This window comes from Andrena cerasifolii, chromosome 15 (genome assembly GCF_050908995.1).
Source record: "Andrena cerasifolii isolate SP2316 chromosome 15, iyAndCera1_principal, whole genome shotgun sequence".
Taxonomy (NCBI): domain Eukaryota; kingdom Metazoa; phylum Arthropoda; class Insecta; order Hymenoptera; family Andrenidae; genus Andrena; species Andrena cerasifolii.
In genome coordinates this window covers 7,489,808-7,505,326 of record NC_135132.1, presented here as the reverse complement: position 1 = coordinate 7,505,326, position 15,519 = coordinate 7,489,808, and the positions used below count along the sequence as shown (strand labels likewise).

The following is a 15,519-nucleotide window of genomic DNA, read 5'->3' as shown; positions in this document are numbered from 1 at the left end:
CCGGTTTAACGTCTTCTATGTAAAAATTCCTTACCTGTAAAGCAGAAATATACACGATTAATAATCGCTCTAGTTACAGTATGTGAGATTAGTTACATCGCATCAGGGGGACCAAGCCGTCTTTGTTTGGCTGAAGTTTTCCCGTTTAGTTAGCACCGCATCGGTAGTTCGATTCGCTGAAAGAAAGGTTATGTTCTCGAACACGCAAAAGGTTGGTACATTTATTTATTTACGATCTGAGGGCGTGGGCATCTTTTGGGGGCTTTATAGATTATTATGCAATTAATTTGCAAAATAAAATTGTTTATTTATTGCTCGAAGAAGTTTTTTGAAAATTTAACAGTAGGGTAAAACAGAACACCCAATCCGAGAAAATGGCGCTGCGCGCCATCTATCGGAACGTGACCAAAAGTGGCGCCCCCTATTGAAAAAAAAAAAAAAGCAACTTTGCCAGGCTGTATCTTTGTTCCAAGTGCAGATAGAACAAAATCGTAGAGGAAAATTTTGCACTGTTTAATAAACTCTATCATCCTGCGCAGTTACTTTTTTCGTAGGTGCGTCGGTACACTTGAAAACTGCATTTGAACTCATTTTTTAAATGGAACCATACAATTTTGTTTACATGAATTTATTCCTTGCGTTATTATGCGTATAAAAAGTATAAGGTAAGATAGTCGAAAACTCAATAGCTTACGAGATATTTAATTTTATATAGGAAAAAATATTAGTACAAAGTTTCATCGTTTGGGGGCGCCACTTTTGGCATATTTCGTAATCGTCGATCTATCGGTATTACCATTTCTGTGCAGAAAAAAATGCTGTAATACCGACCTGCCGACTCGGCCAGGTCGCGTGACGTGTCTACCCCCTTAAGAATAAGCAACGACTGAGAATGCCGTCCTCTCGACGCAGAAACCCATTTCAAGACCGTCGATAAATCAGCAGCCCACGTTACCAACCGATCGTTGTAGCAGATTTGAAACGAAGGAAAAACGAAGTGTTAGAATGTCTATATTGACAATGTAGTCACCGTCGAGGGGCGAAGTTGCTCGAATCGGCCGAAATTGGTGGAAATAAGCTGTCTGGGAAGCTCGTGTAAAGTACAGGAGGGTGTCCCGTCGAGAGGCGGCTCTGGTTCCCGTCTCTTTCTCTCGCTTTAGGGCCAAAGTCTCGAAAAAGAGCAACACGATGTGATGATTCAATGAGGAAACTTTCAGCCCGAAATTTGCTATGGTCCCGCACGAAGATCGGTCTAACGAAACTCTAATTACGCGCTCCGATGTATTTTGCCAATATGCTGCGGATGCGTAGGTAAGGTCATCCATCCATCCGCTTCGTTGCGTTTTGAGAGCGAGAATGTAAACAATTTTGTGCCTGGGCAAAGCCAGACGATAACCTTAGCAGCTTTACCCCCCTTTCCTTTTTTTTTCTCTCCACTGTCCCGCGATATCGATTACGTTTGCCTTCCGTCATGTTGAGCGAGCATAACGACGAGTAAAATGTCACCCTTTCGAAGGAAAAAGTCTGGAAAATCTTTCCCCGTCAAAGTCTGTACGTTGGACGCGGAGCTGGAGTTTAGCTTGGAGGTTAGTTCACCTCGCCTTTCTCGGGCTGGCGCCGTCGCCGGGATTTACTAACGAGCCCGCTCCGTTTGCAGTGGAGGTCGACGGGAAGAGATCTCTTCGACTTGGTCTGCCGCACGATAGGGCTCAGGGAGACATGGTACTTCGGGCTACAGTACGAGGACGCCAAGGGGTTCATATCCTGGCTGAAGCTGGACAAGAAGGGTGAATAAGCCTGCCGATCGAGCTTCCCGCCGCTTTCGTCATTATGGAATGTACGACCGGTGTGTTTTCAGTCCAGGATCAATGTATTTCGCAGCAACCAACGACGCCCTTCATGTTCCTCGCCAAGTTCTACCCGGAGGACGTCGCCGAGGAGCTGGTGCAAGAAGTAACGCAGCACTTGTTCTTCCTCCAAGTCAAACAGGCCATTCTGTCTATGGATATCTACTGCCCGCCCGAAGCGTCCGTGTTGCTGGCTTCCTACGCTGTCCAGGCGAAGGTGAGCCTTCGTGGGAGCCTCTCCGAGTATAATCGGCGGAGTATAATTATTATTATTTCGACGGGAAAACCCTTTAGAGTACAAGGTGTTAACAGAGAAATGCATTAAGGCAAATAAAATAGAAGTACAAAGAGAATAAAATAGAATATAATAAAACAAAACAGTCTGCTTGCAACAGCGTAACTTAACGGCACCGAGGTTGAAAACAGATCGATGTCAGAAGGGCACTGATTAACTTCATCCATAGCCCGGGTTCACAGGATCAGCAGTATAGTAATGATATTTTGGAACCTTCGATTCAAAAAGAGGTCTCGGACGCAATGACCGTTGTGGGGCATGAAACCGGATCAATGCCATAAGCTCCTGACAGTTAAACTGTCCGTGAGTGACCGTGTATAAAAACAATAGATCGGAAGAGACCCGACGGTCGCTAAGGGAGGCGAGACTTGTCCTCCGCGAGGCATGACTGTAATCACGCTCGTAGAACTGCATAGGGCTACCAGTTACCCTCGTGGCTAGCCGAAGGAAGTATATTGTTATATTACCATTGGTGCCGCGAACTTTGTTGTTGCATGCAGACTGTTTCATTTCATTTCATTTCATTTCATTTCATTTCATTTCATTTCATTTCATTTCATTTCATTTCATTTCATTTCATTTCATTTCATTTCATTTCATTTCATTTCATTTCATTTCATTTCATTTCATTTCATTTCATTTCATTTCATTTCATTTCATTTCATTTCATTTCATTTCATTTCATTTCATTTCATTTCATTTCATTTCATTTCATTTTTTTATTTCATTTTTTTATTTCATTTTATTTCATTATATTTATCTGTGTATATATGTATTCTAAAGGGTTTTCCTGTTAAAATAATAATAATAATAATAATAAATAATAATAATCCTCGACTTGGATGTAAGAATTAAAGTCTGCGAGTTTTAAATTTCAATTTTCGTACGATCGTCAGTTCGGGGACTACGACGAGGTGTCCTACCGTCCGGGAATGCTCGCCAGCGAAGACTTGCTGCCGCAGAGGGTCATAGATCAGTATCAGATGACTCCCGAGATGTGGGAGGATAGGATAAAGATCTGGTACGCGGATCATCGCGGGATGTCCAGAGACGAGGCGGAGATGGAGTATCTCAAGATCGCTCAAGATCTTGATATGTATGGTGTAAATTATTTTCCTATTAGCGTAAGTTTCCGAGGTCGGTTTGGGATGCAGTTTCGATCGAAAGCTTGGTGTCTTTAATTGCGCGAAATTTCAGAACAAGAAAGAGACTGACCTGTGGCTCGGAGTCACGGCACTGGGGTTGAATATCTATGAGAAGGAGAACAAGCTGGCCCCGAAGACAACGTTCACGTGGGCGGAGATTCGGCATATTAGCTTCGACGACAAGAAGTTCGTAATAAAGCCGGTGGAGAAGACCTCGCCGAACTTCGTGTTCTTCTCGCAGAAAGTTCGCATGAATAAACTGGTAAAAAAACAGTCAGATGTTGGCAGCTGGGTGAAGGGTTTGATAGCTTTAGGGTTGGACGAGCACGACGGTGACAAAGATGCTCATATATTATTTGTTAAGATCCTAGACCTGTGTATTGGCAACCACGATCTGTATATGAGGAGGCGCAAGCCGGACTCCATGGAGGTGCAGCAGATGAAAGCGCAGGCCAAAGAAGAGAAGTCCAGGTGAGCGTTACGGCTGTGCGTATTTGTTAGAAAATAGTGTTTGAGCTTTTATAATTTATTGTATCGAAAGGAAGCTTTCGGTGCTTTGTCTTTTGGATGTAAGGTTCTATCGTAATATCAGTTGTTTCTGGGAGTTACAATAATACAGGGGTTGAAAACAATTCTGATATCGGTTTCGGTTCTCGAAACTGTTATAAGAACCGAAGTAATCTTGAAACAGTTTCCAGTGAAAAAGGTTCTGGAAACTGTTTCAAGCCAAAGAATCGATCTTCGCGTTTGTTTATAAAATCCTTCGCTGAGCCTCTATAAAGAGGCTCTACGAGGAGTCTCCCTTTTCAATACTTAATTTACAGATGCTGTCTTTCATTTCGGTTCTTTCTACATCGAATGAAATTTTGAAAAAGAGGCTCCAGATAGAGAGACTCAGCGGTACAAAAACTTATAAACAAATAGATTTTCCATTAAAAAAACGTGACATTGTTCGTAAATATTTTGAAACATGCGATGCATATCCGATGCGTAACCGATACAGGTATTACTCGTATAAAATGATATATAATCGTTATGGAGCCGATATAATATCGGTTTTGTAAAACCGTAATCGAAATCGACACAGTCAGAAATTTCGGTTCCTTGTAACAGTTAATCAGAATATCGGTTCTTCACAACTATTTCAGTCGCAACCGATATATAACAGTTTGGAAGAGTTATTTTCGGAACCATTTCAGCCCCTGCAATAATACTTCAAACATTAATCGAGTGTGATACGTTAAGGCGAATGCTTTATTAACAATTATTTAAGGGAATAATGAAGCGCTTATAGTTATGAAACATTTTAAACATTATGATTACACGCATGCGATTGAATTGCGAGGCCACAAATATTCCTCTCCTTTAGCATTTATCGGACGAGACCTAACTTCGCTTCTCTTTTCCTCCTCTCGTTTTAAATTTTGTAGGATCAGTGCTTAAGAGAAACTAAATAAATGTTAATCCAGGTCAGTACTCCTATTTACGAATGCTTTTTTAATTCATAAGTAATTAATTTTTAGAATTATTGTATTACATAGGTTTCTCTATATAATAATTCTATTTCGTTAGGAGACAAATTGAACGAAATAGGCTGGCACGAGAGAAACAGCTCAGAATGGCAGCGGAGAAGGACAAAGCAGATATGGAGCAACGTCTTCTACAGTATCAAGAAGAGATTCGTTTAGCGAACGAAGCACTCGTAAGACAACAGTCAATATCAAACTCGCCTCGTAACAGTTCTATTTCGACGTGCATTGCGAAAAGTAGCACGTTTCATTTTTCTTGCGAAAAACAACACGTTTGTCTTGGAAAAAGTGCTGTTTTTCGTAAGAAAAATGAAACGTGCTACTCTTCTTAACACACGTGGATTTGTTACCAACGCTTGCCCGTAGAAATCTAAGAAACATTAAATACAGAAAAGACACTAAATATATTGCAGAGGAGATCTGAAGAGACCGCAGACCTCTTGGCTGAGAAGAGTCGCGTAGCCGAGGAGGAAGCGATGTTGCTGAACCAGAAAGCTTCGGAGGCGGAGCAGGAGATCACGCGTATACGATTGAATAACATGAAGACAGAAGAGGAGAAGGTTCACCTGGAACGAAAGACCAGGGAAGCCGAGCTGCTAACAGAGAGACTAGTGCAGGAGTCGGAAAGAAGAGCTGCCGAGGCTGAGAAATTGAAAGACGAATTGCTACGCGCTCGTATCGCGGAGAAGGAAGCGAAGGAGAAGTTGCTCGAGTTCCTTAGCAGAAATGCTTACGCCACCGCTATAACTGTAAATATGCTTCAACACCTAAGAATATATCTCCCAGCATCGGAACTAAATGCTGTTAACGCCTTTGTCCCTTGCAGCCAGTGCCAAATCTGTTTCCATCTACGCAAGTGCTTCCGTCGAATCTGCAAGCAGACCTTCAGACGCTGCAGCTGGACGCGGAGCCTCTGCCGGCCGACTTAACGTCGTACGACCTGATCGCGGACGGGGACGTTGATCAGCTCTCGCTGGAGATCGAGAAAGAGAGAGTGGACTATTGGGAGAAGAGCAAGCACTTGCAGGAACAGTTGAGAGAGTTGCGCACAGAGATCGAAGTGATGAAAGTAGGGGAGAAACAGTGCGAGCTAGATCAATTACACGAAGAACAAGTGCGACTCGGTGAGAACAAGTATAGTACATTGAAAAAAGTGAAGTCTGGATCTACGAAGGCTAGAGTTGCGTTCTTCGAGGAATTATAGTTTCACGCACAATTCGAGGGGTTGAAACGTTGATGCCCTATGTGGATGCGACGGGGCGGAGAGTAATACATGATCGGGTATGAGAAGTAATGAGATTTATGGATCATGTAGGCGTGCGCGTATGTACACATTGTAGAATACTGAGACGTACGCTTTACCTACACGTAACGATGTACATTTTGCTTTATCGTAAACATAGCGACAGATCAGTTTTGCATGCTAATGTTTTAAACGTCGACATAGCTCTCGGACTCGGCAGTCATCGTTCAAAGATAACCGCGGGAGAATCTCTTCATCTTCTTAAGCACACCTTCTTTCTTTACTCCATTCGTCCACGCCTGCTTCGCTGGGCTGGCTTTGGATCTTAAATGTCTCGGTAATACAAACGGTTACGTGCGTAGAAATCAAAATTATCACTAGGATCGATAGTTGTTAATGGGTAGATATAGGCAATTCTGGAATGATGTCGATGTGGTTGTCAACTTTTACTGAAATCCCGCGCGAAGTAGAGGAAGTTTAAGTCAGTATAGGATTTTAAATTGTCGACTCAAACAAGCTGCGATTATTTCGACGCACGCGTGTTAGATAATTATATGTATATTTTTTAAACGTTATCGGTTGGATTTTAGCCCTGAATACTGCATGGATTTCTTATCGCTTCTATAAGTTTTGATATGATTGAGTAACAAGGATTTTTCTGCGTAGACGGCAGGTAATGTTATAGTGCATGCTTAGGTACTGTTGTTGCCGCAAATGTTGATACTGTCGAACGTGAAATTATCGAATGTGCCTAATTGCGCGTCATGCATCCTTTACACTGCATGATTACGAAAGGAATTTTATTCTAAAGTGAACTGACTGCTAACCAGAAACGACACAGAGGCAATAATTATTTTACGATGAATTTTCATGCTCGACTGCTGCGTGACTCAAGCTGTAATTTTGAAAACGTTTTAAGAGTCTGAAGTGCAGCTATCGTAGGCTGAGAATGTGATGCATAAGATTTCCAAATTATAAAGGGAATTATTAATTTGTAAAAAAAAATACTTTCAATACGATGTATGCACTGTTAACGAAACATTTCAATGAAATATTGACGATGCTATTTTAAAAGTCTGACGATGGCAAATACTGTACATACTTGTGCATTGGCCAGTTTGTATAAATTTATCAGCCGCTGCGTAATTTTCTAGAATTTACTCGACTCGTGTAGTCCGTACAATTTGTGTATGAAAAATTTGATCAGCGTACACGTATGTACAGCAATAGTTTCTTTTATTTCGTTTTCTTTTAAGAAGCCTGTGTGTAGATGCGAAGCAAGACATTGTTATTGATTTCCATGCCATGAAACGTAACTAACACGCTACGTAGTTAGTTTGATTAGACTAGAGCGTTAGGATCTTTGCTCGCTAATTGTGGCCTTTGATAATACGTTCCTATCAATGCGATAGAGAACTCAGTGTTCGAGTACTTCATCGTAGGGCTTTCCAAGTGTTGTAGCGCAACTAGAGGTGTGCGAGAACTCGAAAATGTCGGGTCGGATCGGAAATTCTTCTCGGGTTCCCGACATTTTCGGGTTCTCGCACACCTCTAAGAGCAACAGACTTACGCGGTTTGTCAATTCGCAGTCCTATAGTTTGCCACTTCAGACACGAGCAAGCTAGGCATCGAGCGGGAGAGAGATATATAAATAAACGAATCTTTTGTAGAAGCAGGATAATCGTTCCTAGACACGAACAACAGTGAAGCAAATATATATGGTACTTTTTTAAGAAAGGATTCCAATTTTTAAGTATTGTATACATTTTACAATCCTGTTCCCTGAAACTTCACCTGCGTATTTCTTTCGCCTATCAAAGTTTCCCTCTTCTATTTCTTCCCCTTCGTTGATTCATGACAAAGTAGATGTACTTACGTCTACGATATCTGTGCCATATCTTTTAAAGAATATATTATCAGAAATACTCCAAACTTTTAATATATATATATATATATCCTAAGACTTTTTAAGTAAGGAACGCTGATATTTTGTCAATTACTTCGATGATTCACGAACAGTAATTCTTAATTTTATGCGAGCCACCGGAGAGCTCTGTCTCGAGGAGAATCTAGCGTTCGCATTGTCCGCTGCCACAAAGTGCCTTATGTATCGTCGACAAGTGCATAGAATTGTTACTCGAACACTGATCGTTGATAAATACGAATCGTTAGTTTTTAAAGATTGCTCTTTTATTTTACGGATTATTCTTCTCCCAGCATTCTAGAGAATGTTGAACGTATAGTATTCAGTATTGAATAGATTATTTCATGTAAGATCCTTGACCAAAAATTCTTGGTGCGAATGTTCAATCGAAATCGATAAATAGAACTTCCGGCGCCGTTGTCTGTGATTCGCGTACGCGAGTGTATTGGATGCTAATCGAAAAGTGCTTCGGCCGTAATCAGTATTTTCTGTAATTATATAGGAATGTACCTGTAATTGTTATTCGCCACTGCTTATTCAATTTTAATGTACTTTACGATCCATGACATGTTTCTCCTCCCTGGAACCCAGATTAATATTGAAAATTTCGTCGTAATATCGTACAATAAATATATGAATATTTCCTTAATAAGGAGAACAGTTTTCTTTGCCCTGTAAACATTTCGCATCGGTGTGTAACCGGAGCAAAAGAGTGTTTTATGGATAACAATTCACTTTATGTACATCGCCATCGTTCAGTCTAAGTATAAACGTATCAAATCGTCCTCCTTGGCAGGATAGTTTGTTACCGGACACTTCCCACTTTTACGTATCGCAGGAAGAATGCACTGGTAGCAGAACGCGTATCTGGAAACCATAGAAATGGAACGGAACTCAATTTTCTTCAAAATAAAATTTCTAGTTGCAGGAGCTAAATTTTTCGCAAATTTTGTCGAAATTAATTTCTATTTTAATTGATTACGATAAATTTTCTAGTTGGAGGAACTAAATTTTTCGTAAAATTAGTTGAAATAAATTTCTATTTTAATTGATCAGGTACGTTAAAATTTCTAGTTGGAGGAACTAAATTTTTCGTAAATTCTCGTAACTTTCTACGCATACGTACCCAGATACAGAAAGGACTGTGTGAACCCTAAGTGGTTTGCAGCAAATTGGGCATAGGCCCTTGTATCGCTCGGCTATTCTTGGAATCTAAAAGTATCAGTAACATTAATAAAGAAGATATCTTAAACACTTGGAAAGACATCGTTGATGCCTTAAACAGTCTGTAAATTATTTTCTTTACCGCTGGAGGTGGGGGAGCAGGTAACGTTATCAAATTCATATGATAATGTTCCTGCGTCCACCAGGACAAGAACTGGAGGAAGAACGCTCCAAACTCAAGCGACGTAGTCGCCACTCGTTGGAAAACATGCAGGCCATCGCTGACGCCAAACGAATTATTCCTTATTTTCTTCAGTAGATCCGAAATGCTGTCTACCAGCTGTGGTTCGGCGTACGTCAGAGTGATGAATAACAGCCTCAGGAGTGGCGACTGGTACACCGACTTCCCCGAAACGTACAGTACATAACTATATAATACCATAAACTCGTACACCATGAAACTCATCGTGGTTCCTTTGACGACAAATTTGCGATACAATTTCTGCCATTTCTGCGGTGAAAATAGGATTGTATACTGCGTTCGTCTTCCAATTATTCCTCAGCAAATATTTACCGTCTCCGGTGCGCAGCCATCGAGTTCCTCGAGCTTGTACCTCTGACTCAGATCAAGGAGCTTATTTTTTAAGTAAGGGAATAGAACTATCAATATCAGAGACAGTTTCTCTTGCTCCTTCGACAGCTTGGATTTCAGTTTAGAGTCCGTTACTGCTATGCGCTTCAAACCGTAGAAGGTCTCGGAAAATGAAGCGGCTGGGGAAGACGTGACTTTGTGAGTATTTATACAGTCGTGATCCGCTTCGGGTTTACTTACAATATTTCTTTAGATAATACCGCTGGAGAATTACATTGAAAATTAAATAGCCCTCGTCCGCCCACCTAAGAAGGTGTCCATACCTTTCGAGATTGAACGATGCGAGGAACTAGAACATTGTTCAGAATTAGCGGAGCTAAAGCTCGTCCGAATTATCGGAGTATTGCGATGTGGCGAACGAGGGGTTTGAATCGTTAGAGGCATCGAGATACAGAGATTTTAAGGCGATACTCATTTGTGTTTATTTAAAAAGATACAGTTCGATATACACGAAAATAGGAGTTCCTTTAAATTAAAGCTTGTACAAATCCTTCGGATGGAATCAAAGTTGTGGACTTTTCCCCTGGGAAGCCCTTTTTTCGGGTCGAAAGTTATGTTTATGGAAACTTGTATGGAGGTTAGAGAGACCAATTTTGAGGTTAAGAATGTTTTCGCTTAAAAGTTACGAAGCGAGAAAGGTTATGTTCGTAAAAATTAATAAAAGTATTTTGTAAAAAAACACTTTGTTTCGAGCCGAGTTTGATAATAAAAGCCTGCGTTTCCGGAAATGTAAAATGAGTGTCCTTGAATTGTGAGCCTGGGGCCTAACCTACCGACAGAAGTTTTTTAAAAGCCGGCTCAACAGTTGAGGCAAATGATTCATGAGCCACGATTTCGAAGATAGAAGGTTTTATAAACGTTGTTCCAGTTAAGTGAGCTCCTCTCTCAGCCATGTTACTTTCTTCTTAATCACCACTGTAGGCATTCATTATGGGTGATTATGATTATTATGAGTGTGACCTATGGACCCTTGACAATATTTCGTATAAATTACGACCGTATCGAGCCACGGACAGTGTTCATCTGAGATTTTTCATCCAACAGGAACTTTATCTACAAATGTGACTTTTCAGGATAATGGTAAAACTGAAGTTTACTCCCGAAAAGTTAGCCCCTCTTTGGAGTACATATCAGTTTCTTTTTTATGCAATCGATTCTGCATCGTTTGTGCATCATTATTCATTAGTTTATATTATTTGATCATCAATTGACGATTTATAATAAATTAAATACATTTTACTGAATTTTTTTTCACCCAGCCCCTCATTTATATATTTTTTTCATTCTTTACGAATAATTTCATGTGGAAACGATTGTTCGTCGTTTGTACATCTTTGTTCACTCATTTTTATTACTTGTTCGTAAGCAATTGTGTTTTAAGTAACGTTTTTAATGAATATCTACTGCGTCATCACTAAACCCCACAATTACAATTAACGTTTTAACACAACAATGATAATCTATTTTATACAATTTTTAAATGCTATTTGGTTCTGGACAGCCCAAATATCGAAATTTCGGCCAAAGCACCGCCAATTTCAATTTTTTTCAGCGCCAGTTGGTTTTGAAATTTAGCCAAAATGGCGGAATTCCGCCCAATCTGGCAACCCTGCCAACCCGAAACCAAGCCAAGTGATGCTAAGCAATTTGATTGGTCCTTTCGCTAGAGACAAATAATTCTCCCAAGGGGCAAAAAATCGATTTTCGATTCTTACATCAAAGAATCGAATCTGGTAAAAATCGAATATCAAAGAATCGATTTAAATGTTGTGAAAGTCACAAAACAGGAAACTATAGCCATCTAGCGGAGGCACCTACAAACTACAGTGCCTTATTCAATTATCACAAAGAAATAAAAATTCAAAAATTGAATCATTTAATCGCATTCTGAGCTCCCAGGGCCTTTACAAAACAAAATACTGCTCATTTATTGCCTCCAAACGTGTATTAAAAGCAATCCTACAATGGTACACTTTTAAAAGCAACATTACTGCATTAGCAGAGTGAACAAGCCTATCTACTTTCCTCGTACAAGTACAGTAATCACACTCTTCTACAAGTGCAATAATCACCAAACGAGATTACCTATCTACCTCAATTGCAATGGCACTTTACCTTGGCAATTTAACTTATCCATCGCGAAGTACGTAAATAAAAGCGTGTAATATTGGAATTCAAATATTTCCGAAACAAATGGTTCTAGACACAAGTAGCTTAATACTTTTTCGTAGCAAATAATAATCTGAATCGATCGATGTACATACTTGTGATTATAAAGTGATACATTGAAACGAAATTAAAAATATTTCTTTTTTCACAACAAAAAAAGTAGAGGAAACAGTATAGCTTTATGCCACTGCGAAAATGTAAAAGCTTACATGTCCAATCAGGGACACTTTGCGGGACAAAGGGCTCAAATGCGGGATGTCTGGTCACTTTACTTAAACCCCAAATTATTCCTCCCTCGAAACCATACAACTTCTATCCGAAACATTTTTCGATACAATCACCAGTTTCCAAGACATCCGAGAGCATCGTTTTAAACGACTCACCCTGTATAAATACATGTCTCCACAGTCACAATACATGTCCGTAAAATCGTAGTAGCTATCAGAAAGAATTTTCCGGCAAATTGAATCCCCGATGCGAGCGGATTACCAAGGCCTGTCACGAACGAACGCAGCGTCCCTTCGGGCGTTTGAAATAAATCGCCACACAGGTTTTCGCGCGAGAACGCCCGCACTGCGAGCGCAGCCATGTTTCCACGGGAGCGTAGCGCGACGAGGGGGGCCAGGAAGAAACAGCTGTTCTGCTGCTGCTGGATGGTTGCTTTGACAGGCTGGCCGAAGGATAAGCGAATGTTTTATCTACACCTCACGCTTTTAAATGATATCGCGAATATTCCGTGGGGAAAATGAAAATGCCGCGGTCAAGAGAAAACGACAGATCGACACGCTGAAAATCTTCAACGACAAGTAAGGGGGAAGTAACTTCGCCTGGCAACCTAACCTCTTTGGCTCCTTTTCCAGTTGTCTGTCTGTCTACTCGCTGAACGAGCCCCTCGCCTTCTATTTCCTTAAATCGAAGAGAAACGAAGGGGAGGACTCGCGCGGAGCGCATAAAAATGAAATTTCACTGGCGCACTCTTTTTTTTTCCGAGGATAAAGCAACCAACTCCTTACTGCACGATCCGTCATTCCGGAGTTAATGATATCATCGGCCTTGGTACACGCCCAATTTGCGGGGGCCTTTTCTTTCATTTCCCCGCTCTTTGTCTCGAATTAAACTTCGCGAGCCTTTCGTTTCAAGGTCGTTTTTCGTATTAAGCCGACGCACATGGAATGCTTCCTTCCCCGTCGGGTTTCCCATTCGTTTTCTTTGTTCCAGCAGCGCGACGAGTTGCTTGTTCTCGGAGATCGCGGAACCTGATTATTACTGCATCCGAGTTCGTAGTAATTTGAAATTGCGATTGTTCCTTGTTCCAGTGTAGTAGAACTCAGGGAAGATGTGGAATACCAGGTGCAATTCGATGCCGGGGAAAGGAGAATGGCTATTATGGTCTCTTTGTCGCCGGAGTTTCCGCTGGAAAAGCCAGTGCTCAGGGTTTCGCCCCCGATAAACCACCCTTGGTGCAACGAGCACAGCGAGATCACGAGCGCGCCGGGATTACTCAACGTACGGCTCTTTATGTAGCTAATTACGTCCATCAGCAGCTCAGAGACTAATCGCTTTGTACTTTAGTTCACAGTGCACAGCGACCTGGGCCGCGTCGTCCAGGCGATCATCAGGGAGCTGAGTAAAAACCCTCCGCGGTTGCTGGACGATATTTCCCCTGGATCTGTGAAGTCGCACAGAGGCGAGTACATCCCCAGAGCCCGGCCGGACACTCGGGAGGGTAGTTCTATGTTTAACGATGCCGTTACAGATTTACAAGGAAGGACATCGCCGTCGTACTCCCGGCAGCAGTATCCCGAGGTCCCAGCGACTTCGTTCAATTCGTACTACACCGCGCAGTTCCCTCAGTATTCGTCCGCCAGCGCGAACACCTGCATCTACAGTTACAACCACACGAACTCGACTACCCCGTACGCGACGGACGGCCACACGAAGTTCGGCTCGCCGTCGCAGCACTCTGCGTACATCACGAGCTCCAGGGCCAGCTCACTTCACAACGCGGACCACGCCAGATACAATTCGAGCCAGCAGGGCTCGTATCTGAACTCGCACTACTCGAACGCGAATTACCAGTCGTTGTCCAACCAGGTGCCGAGCAAGCCCCGCCAGAGCGTGGCCTTCCCCGAGCTGAACAGCCTGACCAACGAGGAGCTGAGGCTGCTCGGCGAGGACGACGACAGGCTGGACGAGTTCCTGGAGAAACATTCCGATCTGAAAGACATCAACGCGACTATCGACGGCGCCATCGATTGGGTCCAAAAAACTGCCGGTAGGTGATGGAATTTTAAGGGGGTGGACTGCTGTGGCGACCCGAAAAAATAGGTAATCTTCTGGTGCAAATTGTAGAGAAGCTACTCTGCCGATTCAATTGCGGTTTAGCACTCGATTTTGGCATATTGTAAAGCAGAGTTGACTAACTGGTAGCCCGCGGGCCACCGGGGGCACCTCCGTCTTTCTGAAAAAAAAATTGTTTTTAGCAAATATCTCCTTGTACACCAGTTTGAAAAGTATCGTACGGCGCGCAGACTTTCGAGTGTGCGTTCGGCTCTGTATCTCCATAAACTAAGTTATATTTATATTTCAAACCTTTTGCACGTCATTCCGGAGATTTCAAAGTAATATTGAAGCGACAAAAAAGAATTACGATTTATCGACCGTTTTACAGTAGTCGAACCCCTTAAATGCCCTCCCCGATTAATCGTCACGGCTCCTGTTAGTAAAGAGAGGTTTTTTTTTCAGAGGCTAACGTAGCCAAAGAACCCGAGCTTAGAGAGCTGCAGTCTGACGTAGCGAGTAAAGTGCAGACCGTTGCCGCGCTGAAGGCCAGATACGATCAGCTGATACAACGGTACAACAAGCTGTCGGAGGTGTTCACGCCGGATCATATTAAGGAGTGTCTGAGACGAGCGGCGGACGAGAGCCACGAGGAGAGCGAGAGGATCGCGGAGGATTTCCTGAACAGGAAGATCGACGTGGAGCGTTTCCTCAGCACCTACGTCGAATGCAGGAAGCTGGGGCAGGCGAGGAGGACTAAAGAGGAGAAGCTGGCTCACCAGCTAAACGAGCTGAAGCGGGCTGGCTATTAAATATCGGATATATAACCACGCAACTTTTTCTATGAATCGAACAAACTTGTAAATAATTCGCCTAGTTAAATTAAACGATACTGTGAATTCGAACGGCATTCGTGTTTACCAAATAATTCTGTAAAACGGCTGGGGGGGCACTCGCTGGAAGAGGACACTCTTTTTGTATTTAATGGACCGCTAACGTTGCATCGCTGCTTGTTACTCGCGCCGCGTCGTTCGTTTGCGAAATGCGACTCGTGCACGTAGGAAGCGGCAGAGTAATACTGTGTAATACTTGGATTGATTCTCGATGTACTTACGCGCCAGCTCTCCGACGAAGCGCCGCTCTTTGCTATGTAAAGAAACGCGCCGGGGTGGAAGTACGATTAAACGGGATTGTTTTCAACGTTTGCTATTCGGTGATGTTAATCCTCTAATTACTTATCCTACGGATGTTCCTAAATATATATTGTAACA

General features: G+C 42.2%; 3 protein-coding genes across 6 annotated transcripts; 2 read left to right on the top strand and 1 right to left on the bottom strand.

Annotated features, from left to right (window-relative positions):
- Positions 1 to 1,006: 1,006 nt before the first annotated feature.
- Positions 1,007 to 8,635, top strand: Mer (ezrin/radixin/moesin family protein merlin). Of its 3 annotated transcripts, XM_076828635.1 has the most exons (10): positions 1,007 to 1,311; positions 1,517 to 1,586; positions 1,658 to 1,787; positions 1,859 to 2,064; positions 3,039 to 3,266; positions 3,340 to 3,549; positions 3,652 to 3,758; positions 4,860 to 4,989; positions 5,230 to 5,565; positions 5,643 to 8,635. In XM_076828635.1, the coding sequence occupies exons 1-10, from the start codon at positions 1,280 to 1,282 to the stop codon at positions 6,018 to 6,020; spliced, it is 1,827 nt and encodes a 608-aa protein (XP_076684750.1). In that variant the 5' UTR covers positions 1,007 to 1,279; the 3' UTR covers positions 6,021 to 8,635. The 3 variants fall into 3 exon arrangements, with proteins under 3 accessions (XP_076684750.1, XP_076684751.1, XP_076684753.1); XM_076828636.1 differs by having other exon boundaries at positions 1,007 to 1,586; XM_076828638.1 differs by lacking the exon at positions 1,007 to 1,311 and having other exon boundaries at positions 1,480 to 1,586; positions 3,340 to 3,758.
- Pex12 (peroxisomal biogenesis factor 12) lies at positions 6,568 to 11,202 on the bottom strand. The gene is made up of 6 exons (XM_076828639.1): positions 10,573 to 11,202; positions 9,980 to 10,088; positions 9,722 to 9,918; positions 9,290 to 9,658; positions 9,110 to 9,195; positions 6,568 to 8,850 (listed from the first exon to the last, which is right to left on the bottom strand). The coding sequence occupies exons 1-6, from the start codon at positions 10,690 to 10,692 to the stop codon at positions 8,739 to 8,741; spliced, it is 993 nt and encodes a 330-aa protein (XP_076684754.1). The 5' UTR covers positions 10,693 to 11,202; the 3' UTR covers positions 6,568 to 8,738.
- A 1,281-nt stretch (positions 11,203 to 12,483) lies between these two features.
- Positions 12,484 to 15,158, top strand: Vsp37a (Vacuolar protein sorting 37A). 2 transcript variants are annotated; one of them, XM_076828359.1, is made up of 5 exons: positions 12,485 to 12,774; positions 13,285 to 13,474; positions 13,541 to 13,655; positions 13,725 to 14,243; positions 14,714 to 15,158. In XM_076828359.1, the coding sequence occupies exons 1-5, from the start codon at positions 12,686 to 12,688 to the stop codon at positions 15,058 to 15,060; spliced, it is 1,260 nt and encodes a 419-aa protein (XP_076684474.1). In that variant the 5' UTR covers positions 12,485 to 12,685; the 3' UTR covers positions 15,061 to 15,158. The 2 variants fall into 2 exon arrangements, with proteins under 2 accessions (XP_076684473.1, XP_076684474.1); XM_076828358.1 differs by having other exon boundaries at positions 12,484 to 12,774; positions 13,541 to 14,243.
- Positions 15,159 to 15,519: the final 361 nt, after the last annotated feature.